We start from the raw sequence: 25,104 nt of genomic DNA on the forward strand, positions 1-25,104 counted from the left end.
ATCCCTGGGTGAGCCTTTCTTGAAGCTCTGTGCCTTCCTATTTATAGCCCCGTGCCCCTGTCATCCCCTGATCCCCTCTTCAGAAGCTCCAACAGTGGGGCCTACTGGCTGTTGGCCTTCTCAGAACCGAAATCAGAATGCTAGGTCCTGCTAGGAGCCATCTAAAACACAGCCACCACTTAGGGTTTCTAGAATCAGGCTGCCTGGGCTTCAGTCCCTGCTTGGCCGCTTGCCAATTGTGGTCCCTTGAGGTGACTGTCTTGCTGATCTCATCTGTGAAATATGGACACTGAGGACGGCATGACAACCCATGGCACAGGGGCACGTGCTAGGTGAAACGCCCGACCTGCAGACAGCACTGACCGCTACCCACTTCTTGAGCTTGAACTGTCAGGCGCATTCTACAGTCCGCTCCACAATCCAAATTTAGGAAACTTTTTCTTAGGAATAAAACGTTCCTTGTGCGGCTTCATGTCCAGGAACAGCACTGCCCTCTGAGAGGGACAGGCCCCGTGGAAGACAGGGAGGGCTGCATTTCCCAACTTAGAGAGCTGGGGGCCGGGGCAGCCGCAGGGCCCCTGCTCACTCTGGCAGAGGGTGAGTCTACCCTTCCCTTTCCCACCCTCAGGGCCAGGCCCTGACAGGAGCCCAGGTGACTCGCACACAAGGAGGGTTTATTGGCTAGAGAGCAAATGCAGGCAGAAGTAAAAACACCAGATAAAAAGTGAGTGTGGAGAGGTGGAGGCTGCGGCCGCCGGACTTGGCTTGAGCTGTGAGGGGTGGGAGGGAAGGATAGCACCGGAAGATGCTGCTCCGGGCCCAACACCAGCCCTGGCCAGGCTCTCCCCTCCCAGGGGCAGCGCCCAGTCCCCAGGGGCTGCCAGAGCCCTGTGTGCCTTGCCGCATTCCCCCCATGCAGCTTTTGGCAACCGAAAGGCAGGGCTCTCGCTGAGTGCACCTGGGGCTTCCTGAGCCCATCTGCGGCGGCCCCACCCTGGCCTAGGTGCTGAGTGCAGCTGCTGCAGACAGCCCCTCCCTCCTTAGTGGAGCTGGGAGGGTGGGGTGCTCGGGGATGCAGGCAGGGGCAGGGGCTCCAGAGCCACAGGTCAGAAGCAGGGCTGGGGGAGGGGTGGGGCCATTCAGCCTCAGGCACCCTCACAGCTAGGTGACTAGGGGCAGGGACAGAATGGGGTGAATTCTTCTCCCCACTCTGAACAGCTGTGTCACCAACAAACAAGTGGCAGGGCTGCGCCCATCCTCTCCTGCCCAGGCCAGAATGCGGGGGGATGGGGGGGGCCTGCCTAGCTGAGCAGTTCCAAGTAGGTGACAGGGACCTTGCCCTTCTTGTTGCCTCTCTCGCCAATGAGCCAGTCAGGGTCCATGCCAGGCAGGCTGTAGACAGTGATGAGCTGCAGAGATGGCAGTAGAGGATGGTCATGGCCTGGCCAAGGGTGGAACTGGCCCCAGGACTAAGTGGGGACAGAGCCGCCACCTCCCCATGGCCCATGGCATGTGCTACACCTTCAGTGGCTGGCGCTCATCTCACCTGCTCCATAGAGACCCAGCAGAGCAGGAATCACTTCCTCAGAGCTAGAGATGCCCTCTTTAACCTGCTGGTCCCCGCTTTCCCAACAGGGCCCCTCCAGGCCCCATGTGCCTGATCCCAGCGCCCAGGCTGCTCCTCACCCAGCCCATTCCTGCCCCACCTTGTGGCACCAGGCCCACCTCATCAGCCAGCAGGGCCAGCTCACTGCTGTCGGCTGCCTCGTAGTCATAGAGCACCCGAGCTTTGCGGGTCCCACTGGCAGGGGGGGCCACCTCTTCCAGGCAGAGCGAGGCCTCCCCTGGAGGGGCCAGGCTGGCCACAGAGGGCACCACAGGCATAGTGGCCGCAGCAGTGGTGGGTGAGGTGCTGCTCAGGGGCGGGGAGGCGGGCTCTGTGGTGCCCACGAAGGTGCCTGGAAATCTGGAGAGGAGGGATACATCTTAGCAGGTGGGAGTCCCAGAAGGGACCCCAGAGGCAAACTCCCCTCCCCAGCCCCAGGAGCCCCACTCCAGCCCCGGCTACTCACATGGCACCCTGGGAGCTGGCAGCACAAAGGGAGAAGCAAAGCAAGGGAAGGGTGAGATGGCCCCACCCCCTGGTCCCTGCCATCCTCCCCACCCAGGCATTCCCTAGAAACCCTCAGGGGCTCCAGGGAACTCGGCCGTCAGTAAGGCCAGCCATTCCACCCTCATGCACATGAGGTGCCCAGGCCCAGAGTGGGTTCCGGCAGAGCCCTCCAACCCGGCTTTGTGTCACAGGACTTGCCCAGAGGAGCTCATGCTGCCCACGGACAGGGTATGGGAGCCAGGGGGCCCCAGTGGGCTCAGCAGTGCTGGCCCCGCACCTGCCCAGCTGCTTCTGCAAGTCCAGCATGTGGCGGTAGCACTGTGCGTAGTAGGTTGTCTGAGACTTGACAAACTCGTGGAGGCAGCGCAGGTGGTTCACCTGTGGGGAAGAGGCCAGAGGCTGAATTCTAACCTCCCGCCCTCAGAACAAAAAATTCCGTCCCCATCCCCGTCCTCTACCAGACCTTGCTCCGGCATTCCAGGGTGCCCTGCCCCTGCGCCCACACCCTCCCCGGTGGGACTTGCTCTGTGAGGGCCATTCTGGGGCAGCCCTGCTGACCTTGTGGTTCAGGCACACCTGGTGCCTGCTGAGGGTTGGGCTTTAGTGAGGGTGGGCAGGGGGACTCACATGAGTGCTACTGATTCCCTCCAGCAAGAGACGGGTCACTTCTGCTTGCCGGTCAAACTCTGTCTGGGCCACGCGGAGCTCCTGCTCGGCCTGGGCAGGGCAGGGCAGCCATGAGCACCCACACACCACCCACCAGCTTCCCCGCAGTCTTCCCCTGGAGCCTACCTGGGAGCCGCCTGTCCCTTTCCCCTGGGAACACAGAGAGCCTTCTGGGTCTATGCCTGACTTCATACCTGAAGCCCCAACCCCAGAGAAGCTAGAGCCCCACTCAGGACCCCACAGGCAGCTGCAGTGACAGACCCTCCCTCCATCACCCGTCGGAGAAATCCACCCAGCAAGTGCATCCTGAGGGCCTACTGTGTGCTACAGGGTACTGTGGAGAAAACAGTTCCCCACAGAGGGGAAACAGGCCCAGGGAGGGAAAGCAGTAACCCCTCCCCAGTGGGTGTGGGGCAGAGTGAGAAACATCAGACCCCACAGCAGCAAGTGTGCCTGCACCCCACCACCCCTTCTTCCCCGAGCCCAGCCCCCCAGGCCCCAACTTACCTTGTCCACTTCATCATTCCAGAGCTGTGGAGACAGCAGCAGGCGTGGCCAGCAGGGGAGGGGAGAGGAGGACAGCTGGACCCTAGAGTCTGTGCCCTGCCCCAGCTCCCAGACTCAACTTCTGCCCCCCTGCCCCTCTGCCCCACCCTCCCAAACAGGAGCTGAGACTGGGCCGAGGCCCAGCATGGGAGCTGGGGGCTGGCGGTCCCAGTCCCTCTAACATGCCTCATGCAGGAGGGGAGCAGCCAGCGGGAGTCCTGCTTATATTTCTCCTACAGTGTCAGCCCCAGACTCTGAGTGGGGTCTCAAGAGAGACCGAGTGTCCCCACCCCGTCCTGACTGTTGGCTCAGGCTGGAGGGCTGGGAGGCAGAACTGTGTGACCCTGGGCCAGTCACTGAACCTTTCTGTCCTCTGGCAGAGAAAGGCAGCCTCGTGCCTGAGTCACACTGGGACTCAATGGCAAAAGAAAAAAACAGGGCAGTCTCCACCCTCTAGGATGTTTCTCCTTCCACTGGGCACAGGGAGGAGGCGGGAAGTGGCATCCAGACCCTGAAGAAAGACGCTGCCTGGCCACGACCAGGAGACCCAGCGCTCCTGCCGCTTCCGGAGATCTGACCCGAGACAACAGCCTGAAATAGGGAATGCGGACCCAGGCCAGTGTGCGTGGCCCGCCCGTGTGGCCCCCGTGCTGCTTAGGAAGTCCCCGTCCAGGAGCACTGGAAGTTGCTGTGAGAGCCAACTAGGGTTGGCGGCCTGAGGGACAGTCACCCAGCCACAGAACGACGGCACGAAAGACATGAGGCAGCATGCTCACGAGAGAGGTGAGGGTCCCACCCCCAGGGGTGGGAAGGAAAGAAGTGGGCAGACAAGGTGCAGCAGTGGTGACAAGCATGAGGGAGAGGTGTGGCCTAGTCCCCAAACTACATAGGAAACACCAGACTTCCCAAGAAAGCTTAAAAACCAACAGACACCAGGACATGCAAAGCCTCCACGATCCTGTCCTCCCCACCTCCTGCCCCGACTCCCCGGGGGGCCCTGGGGGCCCTGCCTAAGCCTCCTCAGGACCAGACATGCCCTGCTCCAGGACCTCTGGGCCTTAGCAGAGCCTCAGGCCCTCCCGCCCCCCAGGCGCTCTCCAGGCCTACACCGCCATCCCTGCCTCCTATCTTTAGGGGTCTGTGAGCTCCGGAAAGGCACGGCCAGGCCTCCTCCTCTATCCTCAGGGCCTCCCCAGGGCCTGGCATTCAGAGACAACAGGAGGTGGAGGGGCCCTGGGGATGGCACAGCTGCTGCCCTGAGTTCTCCACACTACTCAGTGCAGCTGGCCCTGCTGCCAGCTCCAGCGTTTTGCAGAGGGAAACAAGTCCAGCTCCATGGCCACAGGGCACCGGGGCCAGGCTGTGGACAGAGGTGGGGGCTGCTGCCCCTCCCCAGTGTCTCAGGACTGAACTGATCACATGGCAGTGCCCCCACCTTACCCGCTGGCTTCTAGCTCCTGTGCAGTCAGAGGCAGTGGCGTGGGACGTGGGGAGAGAGGAGGACGAGGGGTGGGGTGGGGGTGGGGTGCGCTTACCGCGGAGGCGCTGGCCGAGAGAATGTAATTACGAGGTCTAGTCTCCTGAAAGTCAGGCACCGTCTGGCGGGGAACAGAGTTCATGTGGGGAGGGGGTCACTCTGGGCCAGGGTCGAGGTCAGGAGGCTACCCCAGAGTCTTGCGCAAGGAGATGCCAGGAGGCCTGACCCCAGGGACGGGGATACAAACACAACACAAACCCCCTTCTCCCGACTCCAACCACCTGGAGATGAGGGGCCTAGGGACTTGGAGAGTCCAGACAAAGATCAAGTGGCTGCAGGCACTGGAGCCCAGGAGAGCAAATGCAGTGAGGAGATGGCCGAGGCTGCCTGAGCAAGTCACAGGCTGGGCTCCCCTCTGCCAAGGGGCAACAGCCCCCTCCTCCCTAGACCAATGGCACTCAGATGCCCCAGGGTCCCGCAAACACAGCCCACCCCCACCTGGGATGGCTTTTTCCATCCCAGAATCCGCACACCACCTCTCTCGCTCCTGCATCAAGGGCCAGGCCCCTCCCAACAATGAGGGTGGACAGATGGATGCATGGGCAGACAGAGTGACAGGCGTCCAACATTTGCAAAAAGCTGACTCACAGGCCCCAACGCCTGGCATCCCCCCTAAACCAGAGGCCCTGCACAGTAGAGGCTCTGGCGGGGAGACCAGCTGCTTGCAAAATGCCCCAAGGACGTGGGCTGGCCACGGCACCGTGGGTCCACGGGCAAGATGGGCAGACCGGAAGCAGCACAGCGCGTGGGACAGGTATACTCACATCTCCCTCACACTGAGCCAAGTTACCCAAAGCAGGACGGAAAGGAACAAAAACAAAGAGTTAGTGAGTCCACAGCGCAGGCAGGAGCAGGCCCCCCAGGCCCCAGTGGGAGGGGACACCAGGCGGTCGGGCAGAGGGAGGCACCACAGCCTGCCCTCCTGAAGAGTCCTAACGTGTGCGTGCTTATGGGGACAGAGCTGTGGAGCTTGAGTCCTCCGGAATGCTGTTCCTGGGGCTGCCTGAGTCCTAGCTCTAGAAAGGGTGGCCTGGCCCAACCCCAGGATGTAAGGTTGTCCAGGCCCACCAGGTGAGGGAGAGGTCACACCACTGCAGTGACTAAGGAAAGGCTCCCCTGGCCTGGCTGATGGAGAGAGTGTGTTCTGGCTGAGTTCTTCCAGAGACGTTGTCTGGCCCTGAGTGACGGGGGAGACTGTCCTGTTCAGGTGCCTTACAAGAGGTCATCCCAATAGGCACGGGTCACCCTAGCCAACCCCAAGATTGAAACAGCTACACCCCTGCCTCTGATCTAGACCCCACACACTTGAGTGACCTGAGACGGTTCTCACCAGGGGCAGTGCTGGCTCTGGGGCCACACTATGGGAGGGGAACGCAAGGTGCATGTGCAGCTGTCAGCCCAGGCTAGGCCTGGCCTCCCTCGGCTAATCACCTGGCAGCCACAGGTAGCCATCTCCCTAGCAGGCCCTGGGCCTGGGAGTTCCCTCTGCAAGGTGTGAGGCAGCCTTTAGGCCCGGCACCCCCGAGCAACCTCTTGTGCCAGGAGGGTGTTCACCCTTGGGCCCAGCTCCTCCAATCCTGGCCTCGCCCTGGGCACATTGTCCCAGGCTGCATCCCACTGACCCAGCCAGGCTGAACAGGCCTCAGTGAGCTAGGAGTGAAGGGGGCGCCAGATGGCCCAGGCCCTATCCAATCTCATGGGGCCCCCCAGACAGGGCCCTGAGCAAGCGGGCGGTCCAGCTCCCAGGTTTTCCACACCATCGTGGGGGCGCCTGAGCACAGGGACCCTGGGCCTGACATTCAAGCAGCAAGTAGTAGAGTTAGTAAGAAGGTGCCATGCCCGGGCAGAGCCGGGGACAGAGCCGAGCATCTAGGAGGGCAGGGCAGGGCATGCAGGAGACTCCAGCTGCCTGGAGGGGTGGTGCACCCAGCTGGGGGCACTGCTGGTCTGCCCACACCATAAATGTCTCCCCAGGAACCAGAGCTCGGGGGCCACCAAGGCTCCCTTGAGGGCAGAGACAGAGAGGCTCAGCCCAGCAGCCCCCAGCCAGGCATCTCCAGCCAGGGAGAGGGGACAGAGGTCATGCCAAATACCAGGTCCCTTCATGCCACCACCCCTTGGCTCCAGCCAGAGCCTGGGCCAGGAGGCCAGCGGGGTGCGGGGACACCTACCGTGGCTTTGGCTTCTGCAGCCTTGGCCTTCTTCAGCCTCGCTTTGCAGGCATCCAAGTCCAGACGCCGGTTTTGGAGGAGCCGCCTCTCCTTCTACAGGGCAGGGCATGGGGACAGTGAGACCCTGGGCTGCCCTGGGAGACCCTGAGCCATGCATGGCAAGATTGGTGCCGGGGACTATCAAGTCAAGACAGGCAAACTGAGGCCCAGAGATAGGAGGTCACTCAGTCCAAAGGAGCCCTCTCTGGGGAGGCCTCAGGAATTTTGTAGCCCTAGCACTGGAAGAGAGCCTGTGCTCAAAGGCTCTGAGGAGGGAACGGCCATAGTTACCAGGAAGCAGAATAGTCCCAGGGCCCTCACCGAGATGGTCTTCCAGTCCCCCTCCAGGAAGTTGCGCAAGGGTGTGAGGAAGCTGATGGAGGCTGTGTGGATAAAATCCCTCTCTGCGGCTCCCAGCTGCTTTTCAGCTTCTGCCACCTTGATCAGTGTCTTCCCTGAGAAAACAGAGTTGAAGGGTGAGGAAGAAGGTGAGGCTCAGGCTACTCTGATCTACAGGCAGCAGAAGAGGGCTCAGGAAGAGCTTGCTGAAGAGCGAGGGCCGGGGTGCTCAGTGCAGAATGCTTTGCCTGGGAAAAAGTAGAAGCAACCTACACTACACCATCAACTGGGGACTGACAAATAAACAATGGGACAGCCAAAATATGAAACACAATGCAGCCATTATAAAGATGGGGGTTAGACTTCCAGAATGTCAGAGAAAGGAGCTCAACAAATCCCCTCCCAAAAAAAGTAACAATAAAACTGGACACCACGCCAGGTGCGGTGGCTCACACCTATAATCCTAGCACTCTGGGAGGCCGAGACGGGAGGATCACTTGAGCTCAGCAGTTTGAGACCACCCTGGGCAACATAGGGAGGCCTTATCTCTTTGAAAATAAAACAAATTGAAAGAAAACTGGACACAATTGTCAAAAACATCCATTTCTGGACTCTGCAAATTGACCAAGGCAAAAAACAAACTGAAAAGCATTTAATCAAGAAAAACTACTGGGCTGGATGCTGTGGCTCACATCTGTAATCTCAGCATTTTGGAAAACCAAGGTGGGCAGACTGCTTGAGCCCAGCTGTTCAAGACCAGCCTGGGCAACATGGCAAAACCTCGTCTTTATAAAAAATAAATAAATAATAAGAAGAAAAATGAGCAGTGCCTCAGAACCTATGGGGCACTGTCAAGTGAACCAACATATGAGTAACAAGAGTCCCAGAAAAGGAGGAGAAAATAAGGCAGAAAAAATATCTGAAGAAGGCCGGGCGCGGTGGCTCACGCTTGTAATCCCAGCACTTTGGGAGGCCGAGGCGGGTGGATCACGAGGTCAGGAGATCGAGACCACGGTGAAACCCCGTCTCTACTAAAAATACAAAAAAAAATTAGCCGGGCGTGGTGGCGGGCGCCTGTAGTCCCAGCTACTCGGAGAGGCTGAGGCAGGAGAATGGCATGAACCCGGGAGACAGAGCTTGCAGTGAGCCGAGATTGCGCCACTGCACTCCAGACTGGGCGACAGAGCGAGACTCCGTCTCAAAAAAAAAATATCTGAAGAAACAATAAGAGGCTGGGCGCGCTGGCTCACGCCTGTAATCCCAATACTTGGGGAGGCCCAGGCGGAAGGATCATTTGAACCCAGGAGTTTGAGGCTATAGTAGTAAGCTATGATTGCACCACTGCACTCCAGTCTGGGTGACAGAGCAAGATCCTGTCTTTAAAAAAAAGAAAAGAAAAAACATGGTTTGATTCATCACATACAAGAGAGCTACAATAAGATGACTTGTTTTCTCATTAGAAACAATAGAAGCCAGACAGCAGTATGATGATATATTCAAAGTAAAGAAAAAACTGTTCATCCAGGAATTCTATATATAGCAAAACAATCCTTCAAAAGTGAAGGCAAGGCCGGGCGCAGTGGCTCATGCCTGTAATTCTAGCACTTTGGGAGGCCAAAGTGGGTGGGTCACTTGAGGTCAGGAGTTCGAGACCAACCTGGACAACATGGCAAACCCTCGTCTCTACTAAAAATACAAAAATTAGCTGGGTGTGGTGGTGTGCATCTGTAATTCCAGCTACTTGGGAGACTGAGGCAAGAGAATTGCTTGCACCCAGGAGGTGGAGGTTGCAATGAGCCAACGTCACATCACTGCACTCCAGCCTGGGCAACAAGAGCAAGACTGTCTTAAAAAAATAAAAAAAAAGATACAGCCAGGCGCGGAGGCTCACACCTGTAATCCCAGCACTTTGGAAGGCTGAGGTGGGCGGATCATGAGGTCAGGAGTTCAGGACCAGCCTGACCAACTTGGTGAAACCCTGTCTCTACTAAAAATACAAAAATTAGCCGGGCATGGTGGCGAGCACCTGTAATCCCAGCTACTCAGGAGGCTGAGGCAGGATAATCACTTGAAACCGGGAGGTGGAGGTTGCAGTGAGCCAAGATCGCGCCACTGCACTCCCGCCTGGGTGACAAAAAAAAAAAAAAATCCAAAGATACACTTTAAATTTAAAGACATGAATGGGCTGAAAACAAATGTATGCAGTAACCACGAGAGAGTTAACGTGGCTATAGTACTACCAGACAAAATAGACTTTAAGACAAAATAGTACTAGAGACAAAGAGTAGTATTTTTTTTTTTTTTTTTTTTTGAGACGGAGTCTTGCTCTGTGCCCCAGGCTGGAGTGCAGTGGCGCGATCTCGGCTCACTGCAAGCTCCGCCTCCCGGGTTCACGCCATTCTCCTGCCTCAGCCTCCCGAGTAGCTGGGACTACAGGCGCCCGCCAACACACCCGGCTAATTTTTTGTATTTTTAGTAGAGACGGGGTTTCACCATGTTAGCCAGGATGGTCTCGATCTCATGACCTCGTGATCCGCCCGCCTCGGCCTCCCAAAGTGCTGGGATTACAGGCTTGAGCCACCGCGCCCGGCCGACAAAGAGTAGTATTTTATAATAAAAGAGTCAATTCATCAGGAAGATGCACAAATATAAACATACAGACCTAAGACAGTTCCAAAATACATAAGGCAAACACTGACAAAGAGAAATAGACAATTCAACAGTAATAGTTGGAAACTTCAATACTCTGCTTTTTTTTTTTTTTTTTGAGATGGAGTCTCGCTCTGTCTCCCAGGCTGGAGTGCGGTGGCGTGCTCTTGGCTCACTGCAACCTACGCCTCCCGGGGTTCCAGCGATTCTCCTGCCTCAGCCTCCCGAGTAGCTGGGACTACAGATGCGCATCAGCACGCCCAGCTAATTTTTTGTATTTTTAGTAGAGACAGGGTTTCACCATGTTGGCCAGGCTGGTCTTGAACTCCTGACCTCAGGTGATCAACCACCTTGACCTCCCAAAGTGGTGGGATTACAGGCGTGAGCCACCATGCCCAGCCTCAATAGTCTACTCTTGATAATGAATAGGACAAGACAAAATCAGCAAGGACATACAAGCCTTGAACACTATTAACCGATGTGGCCTCGCTGACATCTGTACAGCACTGCACTCTCAACAGCATAATATAACGTCTTCTCAAGTGAACCTAGGACATTCCCCAGATAGACCATATACTAGGTCATGAAACAAGTCTCAATAAATTTAAAAGGATTAAAACAATACAAAATATGAGGCTGGGTGCGCTGGCTTATGCCTGTAATCCCAGCACTTTGGGAGGCTAAGGCAGGCGGATCACTTGAGATCAGGAGTTTGAGACCAGCCTGGCCAACATGGTGAGACCCCCGTCTCTATTAAAAATACAAAAAATACGCCGGACGTGATGGCTCACACCTGTAATCCCAGCACTTTGGGAGGCCAAGGCGGGTGTATCACGAGGTCAGGAGATTGACTATCCTGGCTCACATGGTGAAACCCCGTCTCCACTTAAAAAAAAAAAAAAATTGCCTGGCATGGTGGTGGGCGCCTGTAGTCCCAGCTACTTGGGAGGCTGAGGCAGGAGAATGGCGCAAACACGAGAGGTGGAGGTTGCAGTGAGCCGAGATCACGCCACTGCACTCCAGCCTGGGCGACAGAGCAAGACTCCGTCTCAAACAAACAAACAAAATTAGCCGGGTATGATTATAGGTGTGTAATGGTGCACGCCTATAATACCAGCTACTCAGAAGGCTGACAGGCTGAGGTGGGAGGATCCCTTGAACCTGGGAAGTGGAGCTTGCGGTGAGCCCAGATGGCGCCATTGCACTCCAGCCTGGGCGACAGAGCGAGACTCCATCTCAAAATAATAATAATGCTAAAATAAAAATAAAAATACAAAACATGTTCATACATTCTCTGATCGCAGTGGAATTAAGTTAAAATCAACAATAGAAGAAAACCCAGAAAATCCACAAATATCTAAAAATGAAACAACACACTACTGACAGGAATAAAAAAATCATACAGCTACTTTGGAAAACAGTTTGGCAACTTCTTAAAAAGTTAAGTTAAATTGGCTGGGCACAGTGGCTCACAGCTGTAATCACAGCACTTTGGGAGGCCAAGGTGGGCGGATCACGAGGTCAGGAGTTCAAGACCAGCCTGGCCAACATGGTGAGACCCCCGTCTCTACTAAAAATACAAAAAATTAGCTGGGCATGGTGGTAGGTGCCTGTAATCCCAGCGACTCGGGAGGCTGAGGCAGGAGAATCGCTTGAACCCAGGAGGCGGAGGTTGCAGTGAGCCGAGATTGCGCCACTGCACTCCAGCCTGGGTGACAGAGATTCCGTCTCAAAAAAAAAAAAAAAAAAGAGTTAAGTTAAATTTACCTGAGGCCGGGCACAGTGGCTCACGCCTGTAATCCCAGCACTTAGGGAGGCCGAGGTGGGTGGATCACGAGGTCAGGAGTTCAAGACCAGCCTGGCCAAGATGGCGAAACCCCATGTCTACTAAAAATACAAAAAATTAGCCGGGCGTGGTGGCATGTGCCTGTAGTCCCAGCTGCTCAGGAGGCTGAGGAAGGAGAATCATTTGAACCCGGAGGGTGGAGGTTGCAGTGAGCCGAGATCGTGCCACTGCACTCCAGCCTGGGCGACAGAGTGAAACTCCGTCTCAAAAAAATAAATAAATAAATAAAAATAAAAAATAAATTTACCATATGACCCAGCAACTCCACTCATAGGTGGAATTTCACTAGGAGAAGTGAAAACATATGTTCCCACAAAGGATCTCATGCAAACATTCATAGAGAAACAATGAACCCAAATGTCTATCAAATGGTGAAAGGATAAAGAAAATGTGGTATATCCATGCAATAGAATACTGTTAGCAATGAAAAGGAATGATGTCCCTAAATATGCTACAAGAATGAACCCCAAAAATATTATGCTAGGCTGGTGCCGTGGCCCATGCCTGTAATCCTAGAACCTTGGGAGGCCGAGGTAGGTGGGTCGCTTGAGGTCAGGAGTTTGGGACCTGCCTGGCCAACATGGCGAAACTCCATCTCTACTGAAAAACCAAAAAATTAGCCAGGCGTAGTGGCTGATGCCTGTAATTCCAGCTACTCAGGAGGCTAAGGCAGGAGAATTGCTTGAACCTGGGAGATGGAGGTTGCAGTGAGCTGAGATTGTACCACTGCACTCCAGCCTGGGTGACAGAGTAAAACTCTGTCTCAAAAAATAAAAATAAAAAAATAACTGCTGGGTACGGTGGCTCACGCCTATAATCCCAGCACTTTGGGAGGCCAAGGCGGGTGGATCATGAGGTCAGGAGGTCGAGACCATCCTGGCTAACACGGTGAAACCCCGTCTCTACTAAAAATACAAAAAATTAGTTGGGTGTGGTGGTGGGCGCCTGTAGTCCAGCTACTCGGGAGGCTGAAGCAGGAGAATGGCATAAGCCCGGGAGGTGGAGCTTGCAGTGAGTTGAGATTGCACCACTGCACTCCAGCCTGGGTGACAGAGCAAGACTCCGTCTCAAAAAAAAAAAAAAAAAATTATGTTAGGTAAAAACAGCTAAATGCAAGAAACAACATGTCATATGACTCCATTTATATAAAATGTTCAGAAAAGATGAACTTATAGGGACCGAAAACACGTTAGTGGTTGGCTGGCTGGAGGTGAAAATGGGGCTTGACAATAGACATGAAGGACTTTTGGGGTGTGATAGAAATGTTCTTTAAATTAGACTGTGGGCCGGGCACGGTGGCACACTCCTGTAATCCCAGCACTTTGGGAGGCCAAGGTGGGAGGTCACTTCAGCTTAGGAGTTTGAGATCAGCCTGGGCAACATAGCGAGATCCCCATCTCTACAGAAAAATATAAAAATTAGAAGGGCATGGTGGTGGACACCTGTAATCCCAGCTAATCAGGAGGCTGAGGCGGAAGGATGCCTTCAGCTCAGAAGGCAGAGGTTGCAGTGAGCTGAGATTGCACCACTGCAATCCAGCCTGGGGGACAGAGCCAGATCCTGTCTCAAAAAAGATAATAGAAAATAAAAAATAAGGCCGGGCACGGTGGCTCACACTTGTAATCCCAGCACTTTGGGAGGCCGAGGCAGGCAGATCACGAGGTCAGGAGATCGAGACCACGGTGAAACCCCGTCTCTACTAAAAATACAAAAAATTAGCCGGGCGTGGTGGCGGGCGCCTGTAGTCCCAGCTACTCGGAGAGGCTGAGGCAGGAGAATGGCGTGAACCCGGGAGGTGGAGCCTGCAGTGAGCCGAGATTGCGCCACTGCACTCCAGCCTGGGCGACAGAGCGAGACTCCGTCTCAAAAAAAAGAAAATAAAAAATAAATAGGTTTGGCTGGGCGCAGTTGCCCACACGCCTGTTATCCCAGCACTTTGGGAGGCTGAGGTGGGTGGATCACCAGAGGTCAGGAGATCGAGACCTGCCTGGATAACATGGTGAAACCTGGTCTCTGCTAAAAATACAAAAATTAGCTGGGAGTGGTGGTGGGCACGTGTAATCCCAGCTCCTCGGGTAGCTGAGGGAGGACTGGGATGCTTGAACCCAGGAGGCAGTGGTTGCAGTGAGCTGAGATTGTGCCACTGCACTCCAGCCTGGGAGACAGAGTGAGACTCTGCCTCAAAAAAAAAAAAAGAAAAAGGTTGTGGAGATGTTTGTACAACTCTGTCAATTTACTAAAAATCATTGAATTATATACTTAAACACCTTTTATAATATATAGCTTATACTTGGATAAAAGTTTAAAATGAAAAAAAAGATGGACATGGTTCTATAAATGCTTCAGTGAGAAGATACCTGTAATATGATGTCAAGTTAAAAAGTCAGGCTCCGGCCGGGTGCGGTGGCTCATGCCTGTAATCCCAGCACTTTGGGAGGCCATGGCGGGCAGATCACTTGAGGTCAGGAGTTGGAAACCAGCCTGGCCAACACGGTAAAACACTGTCTCTACTAAAAATACAAAAAAGTTAGCCAGGTGTGCTGGTGGGCACATGTAATCCCAGCTACTTGGGAGGCTGAGGCAGGAGAATTGCTTGAACCCGGGAGGCGGAGGTTGCAGTGAGCTGAGATTGCACCATTGAGCAAAACTCCATCTCCAAAAAAAAAAAAAAAAAAAAGTCAGGTTCCCAGATCAGGTGTGAACCACTGCTCCTGGCCAAAAAATAGACTTTTGTAATGGGATCCTGAGACCAAAATATTTGAGAACCACTGGCCTAAAGGATATGAAATATTATAATCTGCAAACTTGAGCAGAGGCAGAATATAATTCTGCCTTGGGAGCCTCTTTCTTTTGGGGTGGCTGTTACATGATAATGACGGATAGTGAGAATAAATCTCACACTATAGGCCAGGTGCGGTGGCTCACACCTGTAATCCCAGCACTTCGGGAGGCTGAGGCAGGCGGATCACTTGAGGTCAGGAGTTTGAGAACAGCCTGGCCAACATGGTGAAACCCTGCCTCTACTAAAAACACAAAAATTAGCTGGGTGTGGTGGCGGGCACCTGTAGTCCCAGCTACTCGGGAGGCTGAGGCAGGAGAATCACTTGAACCTGGGAGGCAGGGGTTGCAGTGAGCTGAGATCGTGCCACTACACTCCAGCCTGGGTGATGGAGTGAAACTGTGGCCAAAAAAAAAAAAAAAAAAATAGGCCAGGTGCGGTGGCTCACCACAGGTGACTCTCACCTGTAATCCCAGCGCTTTGCAAGGCATAGGCGGGCAGATCACGAGGTCAGGAGATTGAGACCATCCTGGCTACACGGTGAAACCTCATCTCTACTAAAAAATACAAAAAGAATTAGCCAGGCATGGTCGCGGGCGCCTGTAGTCCCAGCTACTTGGGAGGCTGAGGCAGGAGAATGGCGGGAACCCGGGAGGTGGAGCTTGCAGTGAGCCGAGATCGCGCCACTGCACTCCAGCCTGGGTGACAGAGCGAGAATCCATCTCAAAAAAAAAAAAACAAAAACAAACAAACAAAAAAACACACACACACACACAAAAACAAAAACAAACAAAAAAACACACACACAAACCAAAACTGGTTAAGATTCCATTTTTTACTCTTTTTTTCTGCATCGAGTTTTTACATTTAGAATGAATTCAGGTATTATTTGTATAATTGTTTTTTTTTAAGTAAAAAAACAAAGGAAGGGAGGGAGGGAGAATCAGAGCTAGAGACCATGACCCCTAGTCCCTGGCTGTGAGGCCTGCTCACCATAGGGGGTGGTCGGCCCCAGCTCACTGGCCGCGTCTGCCATGTACTGAGCCAGCAGCTCCCCGTTGGTGACCCTTGAGGGGACCTTCCTGTCCAGCTTCTCATACAGGAACTCCTCCACTCGGGCACCTGTGGGGAGACAGCAGCCAAAGCCACAGGGCTCCTTAGTTCAAGCCCAAAAATGAAACAGAAACAGACCCATACCCGGCCCTGCCCACAGGTGCACCTGGCCTGCTGACTTCCAGAATACTCTCTTGCTCATGCCCAACCCTGAGACTGTTGTGATTGACCCAGCACTATACAGAGGAGGAAGCCAGAGCCCGTCCACTTCTCCCTTATTAATATGATTACAGAACATAATACATGCTTGCACAATTCTCTGCTCCTGGCACCCAAAACTTATCTGGCCCCTCAATGAGCCACAGAGCAGATTTACAGGCAGACACACAGCACGACCTGGAGCCACCCTCCTTTCCCCAGAAGTCCTGCAGGTTGCTTCTGCTTGACCTTGGGGGCCTGTCTGGGTGTGCTCCGGGCAGTCCCTTCATCTCTGGGCCTTGCTGACCTCTTGAAAGTGACCAGGTTGGGCCGGACACGGTGGCTCCTGCCTATAATCCCAGCACTTTGGGAGGCCAAGGCGGGTGGATCATTTGAGGTCAGGAGTTCAAGACCAGCCTGGCCAACATGGTGAAACCCCTTCTCTACTAAAACTACAAAAATTAGCTGGGCGTGGTGGCATGTGCCTGTAGTCCCAGCTACTCAGGAAGTGAGGCAGGAGAATTGCTTGAACCCAGGAGGCAAGGGTTGCAGTGAGCCAATATTGCACCATTGCACTCCAGAATGGGCAACAGAGCAAGACTCCATCTCAAAAAAAAAAAAAAAAAAAAAAAAAGAGTGACCAACCAGGTGTGTGTCCTGCCTCTTCTCCCACGTGTGTTTTAGCTTCCAGGCACTTTAACTCTTCTGTGCAAAACTCAGTATTTCCACTGCCCTGGAGTGTCTGGCAGCCCAACACAGAGTCCCCCATTTTCTTTTAACTGTCCCTCTTCAACAGCCTTGAGCCCAAGAGTCTAGCTGAAACCCTGGCTGCAGCCCCGCCCCACCTGTGCCAGAGCAGGGCCAGGTCTCCTACTGTATCCCTGCCCCACGACTGCATGCCTCCCCGGGCCCACCAACACACACTCACTGGGGTTGGGCTGCAGCAGCACCTCTGTCTGCCTCAAGATCTTCTCTGTCCAGTTCTTGGTGCTGTCTGCCCGGGCCAGAAGGTTTTCAAAGTGGGCATCAAGCTCAGTCTTCTCAGCCTGGCCAAATTTCTCCTCCGTGAACTACGCAGAGGGGAAGGCCAAGGAGTGGGGAGGGCTCAGAAGGAGGTAGGGGAGTGGTGGGGAAAGGGAGGACTGCCCCTCCCCACCAGCAGGAACCCAGGCAGGCCCCAGGGTCAAGGAACTGGCCCCGAGGGTGATACTGTGTGACCTGGCAGGGCCTCACTGTTTTCCCCTTTGTGAAACGAGGTGGCTGGGCAAGAGTGTGCGAATCACAGCTTCTTTTGGAAATCCAATGAAAGCTACACTCTCTCCCCACAAAAATGCACATTCATACACAATCTGGCACACAGCTTAGTGCGGTGAGGAACCCTGGGGAGGCCAGCCCTAGGGTCCTTTGAGGCTGACTCTGAAGGAGAGGGCTTGGTAGAAAGTGCTCGGGACAAACGGGGCAGGGAGCAGGGTCTGGGGTTATCAGGGGGCTCCGTGGGCAGCTGGGAGCTGCTAGGGAGAGGGTGCCAGAGGAGGGAGGGGAAGAACCCAGGGTCGGGGTTCAGAAGGACCTGATTTAAGTCTTAGTTCTGCCACTGTCAAGCTGTGTGACTTTGGGCAAGGGGCTCTGCCTCTCTGAACATTGGTTTCCTGAGCTGAAAAAGGAATAACAGCACCTCCCTCATAGGTTATGAGGATGAAAGAGGAAACATGTGGGTTAGACATAAAGGCTGGGTCTGCTAGAGTGCTGCTGCCCCATGTAAGGCACTGGTGCTACGAGCTGATGGGTGCAGAGACGTCTGGGAAGGAAGGGGAATGCAGGGAGGGAGGATGGCCAAACAGTTGGCTTTGGCCACCTAGTAGGGTAGACGGAAACACTGCCAGCCTATCAGAGCCAGCGGCTGGGCACACTCAGGGCCCGGATGTCGCATGGATCCCCATCAAAGCTGGCAGAAGCCGCGGGGGATACCTAGGAACAACCAGAAACTGGTCCAAGTCCTGGCCCCTCTGATCTAAGAGGGCCCTGGAACACGTGTCCATTTTCCAAACAGGGACACCAAGGCCTTCTCCAGCTAAGGGAAAGGGCTTGCCCAAGGTCACAGCCAGGGTGAAGACCTGCAGGAGTAAGATAAGGAACAACAAACACTGCTGGCCAGCCCTGTCCTAAGGGTTTCCTCATGACCTCATCAACCTCTAACACAAGGAGGGCCGTTTCCCATTTCACAGATGCTGGCATTGAGGCTGAGCAAGGGGCAGGGCCATGCAGGAGTTGGTCAGCCATGAATCATCCCTGGCTGCAGTCGGCTGCAGCTGCGGTGGGGGGTGGCAGGCTGGGCGGCCACCAGGAGCTCAGCAGCCATCAATTATGTAGCAGAGCTTGGGTTTCTCCCTGCAGGGCTGGGAGGGCCCAGCTGCCAGGGGTATGGCCTCAGCTCCTGCCTGGGCCAGCTAGCTGCTCCTGGCCTCCTCCTCCCTCCCCCACCCCGGCTGGCTCTGCCTCCTCTTCCTCCTCTCACTCCCCAAAATGAGACGTTCCAGAGCAGAGGCTCAACTTCCTCGGCCCGTTGTGGCTCTGTCACCTCACCCAGTCCTTTGAGTGGGGGGTGGTGTTCACCCCATTTCCCAAATGAGGAAACCAAGGCTCAGAGAGGCAAAGTCTCCCTTCTGGACCTGAGAGCCCCTGCCTGGAGAATGCAGATAACAGGATCTAGCTCATTGACTATTTGGCCAGCACACAGTATGGGGCTGATAAATGTTAGCTAGTATTATTATCACCATCATTAATGAAAAACTTTGGCTGGGTGCAGTGGCTCATGCTTATAATCCCAGCACTTTGGAAGGCCGATGTGGGCAGAAGGATTGAGCCCAGGAGTTCAAGACCAGCCTGGGCAACATAGTGAGACCTCATCTCTACAAAAAAAAAAAAAAAAGGCCAGGCGTGGTGGCTCACGCCTATAATCCCAGCACTTTGGGAGGCCAAGGCAGGCGGATCACGAGGTCAGGAGATTGAGACCATCCTGGCTAGCAAGGTGAAACCCCTTCTCTACTAAAAATACAAAAAATTAGCCGGGCATGGTGGTGGGCGCGTGTAGGCCCAGTAACTCAGGAGGCTGAGGCAGGAGAATGGCGTGAACCCGGGAGGTGGAGCTTGCAGTGAGCCCAGATTGCACCACCACACTCCAGCCTGGGCCACAGAGCGCGACTCAGTCTCAAAAAAAAAAAAAAAATTAGCTGGGCATGGTGGCACCCACCTGTAGTCCCAGCTACTCAAGGGGCTGAGGTGGGAGCCCAGGAGGTGGAGGTTGCAATGAGCCAAGATCATGTCACTGCACTCCAGCCTGGGTGACAGACCCAAGAAACTGCCTTAAAAAAAGAAAGACTTTGGGAGGCCAAGGCAGGCGGATCACGAGGTCAGGAGATCAAGACCATCCTGGCTAACATGGTGAAATCCCATCTCTACTAAAAACACAAAAAATTAGCCGGGCGTGGTGGCAGGCGCCTGTAGTCCCAGCTACTCGGGAGGCTGAGCCAGGAGAATGGCATGAACCTGGGAGGTGGAGCTTGCAGTGAGCCGAGATCGCGCCACTGCACTCCAGCCTGGGTGACAGAGCGAGACTCCGTCTCAAAAAAAAGAAAGAAAGACAGCAAGCAAGCCAGGCATGGTGGCTCATGCCCATAATCCCAGCACTTTGGGAGGCCAAGGCAGGTGAATCACTTGAGGTCAGGAGTTCAAGACCAGCCTGGCTAACATGGTAAAACCCCATCTCTACTAAAAATACAAGAATTAGCATGACGTGGTGGTGGGCACCTGTAATCCCACCTACTCGGGAGGCTGAGGCAGGAGAATTGCTTGAACCAGGGAGGTGGAGGCTGCAGTGAGCTGAGACTGCGCCAGCCTGCATGACAGAGTGACTCCATCTCAAAAAAAAAAAAAAAAGGCCAGGCACGGTGGCTCATGCCTGTAATAGCAGCACTTCGGGAGGCCGAGGCAGGAGGATCACTTGAGCACAGGAGTTTGAGATCAGCCTGGCCAACGTGGTGAAACCCTGTCTCTATTAAGCACATGCACAAAAAAAAATTAGCCAGGAGTGGTGGCAGATGCCTATAATCCCAGTTACTCGGGAGGCTGAGGCAGGAGAATCACTTGAACCCGAAAGGTGGAGGTTGCAGTGAGCCGAGATTGTGCCACTGCATTCCAGCCTGGGTGACAGGATGAGACGCTGTCTCAAAAAAAAAAAAAAAAAAAAAAATAGGAAGAAAGGAGAAAGGGAGGGAGGGAGGGAGGGAGGAAGGCAGGCAGGCAGGCCTCCCTCACATCCCTCCTCAGCTCTCAGGAGCTACCCTGATGGTACCAAGGGCATCACCCTAAATGTGCACCTCAACACCTCCCCTCCTTACCAAGGTTGAGAGCAGCACTCCCCACCCCGCCCTCCCTTGCAGGCCACATCTGCCCAGGTGAGAAGTTCTACCAGGCTTTCCCAAACTAGAGAGCATCCATCCCATGTCTACTGCAGCCTGCCTAGCTCCATGATGACGATGCCGCCACCTCTCTGGATTTTATAAGTATTACTTCTACCACTACTATTACTATTACTGCAATTACTACTAATAGTATTAGTACTATCACTCCTCCTTCCCTCTCCCACCCACACCGGCGTCTTGTCCAAATCTGCCTTAGGTTTTCTTGCCTCGGTGCCCTTATCTGGGCTGCTCCTGCCACTTGGACCAACGTCACAAGCCCCTCCCTACTTTCTGGGCACAGTTCAGGGGCCCTCCATGCAGGAGACCATCCCAGAATGACCCATAGAAAAGGGATCCTGCCCTCTGGATCCTCATCTCAGGGCCAAGGCCTTGTTCCTTGCTGGATCGGGGAGGCTCTTAAAGTTGTTTCTCATACCTGCAGGGATTGGGAGGTTCCTGAGCCCATCACATGTATTGATCATAAAGAACCCCTCTCCCATCCCTCCTGGCTGTCTCCCATCCAGGCCAGCTAGGTCTCAAGCAGAGCCCCTCTGTGGCCTCTCCTGCCAGGTCACATTTCAGGCCTCTCTATCCCCTGGCCTGCCACTCTGCCCCAGTCCTGCCAAGGGGAAGGGGTTTGGTGCTGGAGTCCGAGGCTGCTCCCGGGAAAATGGCAGCAGTGGGGTGGGCGTGCAGAGCAGAGAAAGCCTCTATTTATAAAGCTCTCAGCTCCCTCCCTCCCACCCCGAGGCTGGGGCCTGACTGCTGGCTCCCACTCCAGTAACAGTGACCCTGTGGGGCAGCCCCCACCAAGCGGAGCCACACCTAGGCCCTGCTCTGCCTAGGTCCTGACAGCCCTGGCCAGGTCAGGCAGCAGGGCCCCAGCCCTAGCAGGGAACTGGCAGATCAGGTTCTTCCCAGATGTGGGAGATAGTGTGGTTGCCATACCAACAGCAGAGTGGGTTCCCCCCTCCCAGATGGACTGGGGCCGTCCAATCCGAGGGGCTCTGGGATCCTGGCATCTCCACTAGGGCTGGGGCTGCCCACCAGACTTGGAACACATTAAGCAGTGAATTCTCGCTGAGATGCTAATCCTCAACGGGACACAGCACTTTCTAGTAAACATGACTAACGGGTTGCTGGCTGGGTCTGGGCTCCTGGGGAGGGGAGTGCGGGGGGGCGGGGGATGGGGGGGATGGGGGGATGGGGAGAGAAAACTGTACTCAACAGAAACAACAACGATGACAAGACTACAGGACCTGCTCCCAGAACCCTGGGATGGGCCAGCCCCGGGCCTGCGGAATCCCACTGAATCCCATAAATACGGTGTTACACCAGATTTACAGAAGGGGAGGGCGGGGCTCTGAGAGAAGTGACTTGTCCAAGGTCACATGCTGCACAGGTGCACTATTAACCACGTTGGCACCAATAATGAGCTTGCCTTTGGTGAGCACACATATGCAGAGTCCCACAGAATCCTTGAATCTGTCCTGGGAGGCAGGAATACTGCTCCCATTTTTCAGACTGAGAAACTGAGGCCCAGTGAGGTGAAGGCCCCTCCCCCAAGGTCACAGGAGGGCACATACCCACCCACACCTGACGCTAGGTCTTCCCATGATGTTGAGTTGCCTGTTTCTCTCTGCCCCTAAACGGATAGGACTTCTTCCAATCTCAGCATCGTGGGCCTGGACAGCTTCCCAGCCGGACCCCAGCCCTCTCCCCATCCCCCAGGCCTAGGGACGAAGGAAACAGACCTCCCGTGGAGCAGAAAAGAAACAGCTCCTGGCTTCCAGCCTGACTATCCAAGCGTGTGAAATGGCCATGAGGGACTCATGGCACCAGCCGCCCATTGCACAGGTGCAGAGACTGAGGCTCGGAGAACGGGTTGTGGCGGACGCATGAGTCCCTGGGCCTGGGACTCAGGTCGCTAAATGCCCCGATGGGCGCCAGTCACTGCTGGACAAGGGCAGGGAGGTAGCACCCAGCCGGTGCCTCCTCCCCTCCTCAGCCGGGCAGGCGCCAGGGGAGCAGGGTAACCCAACCGGCCCAAAGGGTGGTCACCGGTGCCTCGCCCCAGGCAGCAGGGCCAAGGCCCGGCTCGGGCCACACGGGCTCTTTCCCTCTTCCGGTCAGCAATGGCTCAGGGGGGCAGAGGTGTGCCCGCGGCGGGGACAGGGGCAGAGGCCCGGGAGGGCTTCCCCGCGTCCCCAGGCGTCTGCCGCAGGGTGCTCCCCGCCCGCCGCACATCCGGGCCCCCGGCGCACGGCGCGACGCCAGGCCTCACCTGCACGGCCCGGGTGAAGAAGATGCCCGCGTCCGACGCCAGCTTCTTCATGTTGAAGTCCATGGCGCGCCCGCACGGCCGCCGCGCACGGCCCGAGCGCAGCCGGCAGCCCCTGGCCCAGCCGCCGCCGCCAACCGCACCCCGCCCACCTGCTGCGGGGCACCAGCCCTCCGCGCGCCCGCCCGCAGCAGCCGCGGAGCCAGCCCGAGCGCGCAGGGCGGGGCGCGGAGGCCGCGGGGCGGAGCTAGAGGTGCGGGGGCGGAGCTGGCGGTGCCGGGGCGGGGCGGGACGGCAGTGGGGCGGAGCTAGAGGGGCGGGGGCCGGGCAGGGGCCGGGCGGGTTGGCGAAAGCCGGGCGGAGTCGGAGGGGGCGGGGCTGGCGGGACAGGGGCGGGGCGAGAGGGCAGTGGGGCGGAGCTAGATGGGCGGGGGTGAGGCCTTGGCGCGGCCAGAGCGGGGGTTAGTCAGGGGAGCAGGTTGTCCCGCTGGGCAGTGCTCGCTGCTGCCCCTATGCGCCTGCCGCCGCCGCTTGGGCCGGCCTCTTTTTTTCCTTTTACTAAAATTATTTTTAAAACTGGAACACATGTGCTCTTAGATGATTGCAGGTGCACACCATAATTACATATTATTTGCCATCTTACCAATGCTTTTCAAAAGTTTTAATTGATAAATATATATTTACGGCCTACAAGGTGATGAAATTGTGGAATGATGAAATCAAGTTAATTGATATATCCATCACCTCACCTACTTTTTTTTGTGGTTAGAACGTTTCAAATGTACTCTTTTAGCAATTTTGAAATATGCAATACTTTTTTTTTTTTGTAGACAGAGTCTTGCTCTGTTGCCCAGGCTGGAGTGCAGTGGCACGATCTCGGCTCACTGCAGCCTCCACCTCCCGGGCTCAAGTGATTCTCCTGCTTCATTCAGCCTCCCGAGTAGCTGGGACTACAGGCGCCCACCAACATGCCCCGCTAATTTTTTGTACTTTAGGAGAGACGAGGTTTTGCCATATTGCCCAGGGTGGTCTTGAACTCCTGATCTCAGGCAATCTGCCTGCCTCAGTCTCCCAGTCACTAAGTGACTATAGTCACCAATATGTGCAATAGATCTCTAAAATGGGCCTCTCTTGCTTTCTCCTCCCGCCACCCAGGCCTGCTGCCTCTCCCCTATTTGTGCCTCTTCATCTCCGCTCTTTATTCGCACCCCGTCCCTCCTGTTCCTATTTCTTCCACTCTGTTTCCCTTGGGTTTCCTCCCGTTACTCCTCCTCTCTGACCTCCTCTCTTCTGCCCTGACCTTGGTGACTGAGCCGGAGTCAGGCTTGGGACTTGCCCTCCGCTGCTGTAACAGCTGTTTGTCAGCCTGGGAGGCCTTGTGGCTTCCCCAAATTGGAGGAGGGTTGGGGTGGTGGTCACGGGAAGGGAGGGGGTCCTGGGGCTGGGGCCTGGAGCACCCTGTGTGGTGAGAGGAGGAGGTCAAAGGTTGGGTCATTGTCAGGGTGGAGAGAATGAGCTGCCCTGGGAGCACAGATGTGTGATAACCTTGAAACCAGCTCCTCACAGCCCCAGGCAAGGAGATGACCTACAGGTACTCCTGCCCCCAGATGCCTTCCCTCAGTGCTCAGATGGAGGCTTTGTACTGGTCTTCACCTCTCCTTGCTGTCTAGCTCTAGGTTTCATCTTTTTTTTTTTTTTTTTCTTTTTGAGATGGAGTCTCGCTCTTTCACTCAGGCTGGAATGCAGTGGCACCATCTCGGCTCACTGCAGCCACTGCCTCCCGGGGTCTAAGCGATTCTCCTGCCTCACCCTCCAGAGTAGCTGGGATTACGGGCGTGTGCCACCACGCCCGGCTAATTTTTATATTTTTAATAGAGACAGGGTTTCACCATGTTGGTCAGGCTGATCTTGAACTCCTAACCTCGTGATCCACCTGCCTCTGCCTCTCAAAGTGCTAGGATTACAGGTGTGAGCCACCGTGCCCGGCCTAGGTTTCACCTTTGAACCCAGTGGAGAGCTCTGTTCCTGAGCTGTATACCCTCTTCTCTCTGGCTTTGTTCATCTTTCTATACTTACCCCAGTTTCTATCACCTATCCCAGCATGGCTCTGCAGGGTGAGCCTCAAGTCACCTGGGGGCTTGTTCAAAATCCAGACCCTGGTCCCTCTCCCAGCCCTGGTTCTGGGTCAACAAGTCAATGGCTCTAACATTAAATCACCTGGGAGCTTTCAAAACTCCACCTACCTGGGCCCTCCTGTCATGTCCTTGGGCCAGTATGTATATGTTGCCTTCATCAACTTTCATGTCATTCACGCATCTGCAATCCTTCAACTCTGTTTCTCTGTGTTTTTGTTTCTGTGTTCACTATGTGTTTGTTTCTATTTGTCTGTATTGATCATGGACTTATTTACTATTATCTGTTTATAGC

General features: G+C 55.1%; 1 protein-coding gene across 6 annotated transcripts; it reads right to left on the reverse strand.

The window, feature by feature from the left end:
* Window positions 1-653: 653 nt before the first annotated feature.
* Window positions 654-22,933, reverse strand: SH3GLB2 (SH3 domain containing GRB2 like, endophilin B2). Of its 6 annotated transcripts, none has more exons than XM_032165358.2 (12): window positions 22,681-22,933; window positions 16,865-17,006; window positions 15,679-15,807; window positions 7,394-7,527; window positions 7,034-7,126; window positions 4,861-4,923; window positions 3,287-3,310; window positions 2,741-2,830; window positions 2,391-2,491; window positions 2,073-2,087; window positions 1,726-1,966; window positions 654-1,409 (listed from the first exon to the last, which is right to left on the reverse strand). In XM_032165358.2, exons 1-12 carry the CDS (start codon window positions 22,741-22,743, stop codon window positions 1,302-1,304), a joined length of 1,203 nt encoding a protein of 400 aa, XP_032021249.1. In that variant the 5' UTR covers window positions 22,744-22,933; the 3' UTR covers window positions 654-1,301. The 6 variants fall into 6 exon arrangements, with proteins under 6 accessions (XP_032021249.1, XP_032021245.1, XP_032021253.1 ...); XM_032165354.2 differs by lacking the exon at window positions 22,681-22,933 and adding an exon at window positions 22,151-22,292; XM_032165362.2 differs by lacking the exon at window positions 4,861-4,923 and having other exon boundaries at window positions 22,681-22,932.
* Between the last annotated feature and the right edge of the window lie 2,171 nt (window positions 22,934-25,104).

This window comes from Hylobates moloch, unplaced genomic scaffold (assembly GCF_009828535.3).
Source record: "Hylobates moloch isolate HMO894 unplaced genomic scaffold, HMol_V3 SCAFFOLD_10, whole genome shotgun sequence".
In the NCBI taxonomy this organism is placed as follows: Eukaryota; Metazoa; Chordata; class Mammalia; order Primates; family Hylobatidae; genus Hylobates; species Hylobates moloch.

Excerpts from the sequence above, each read along its gene's own strand:
- SH3GLB2 (XM_032165354.2), bottom strand. The coding sequence starts at position 22,246 with ATGGGCGGCTGGTGCCATGAGTCCCTCATGGCCATTTCACACGCTTGG. Across the intron at positions 7,127-7,393 it reads GGGACTGGAAGACCATCTCG|AAGGAGAGGCGGCTCCTCCA; the intron begins GTGAGGGCCCTG and ends CCTGCCCTGTAG. Across the intron at positions 3,311-4,860 it reads TCTCGGCCAGCGCCTCCGCG|CTCTGGAATGATGAAGTGGA; the intron begins GTAAGCGCACCC and ends CTGTCTCCACAG.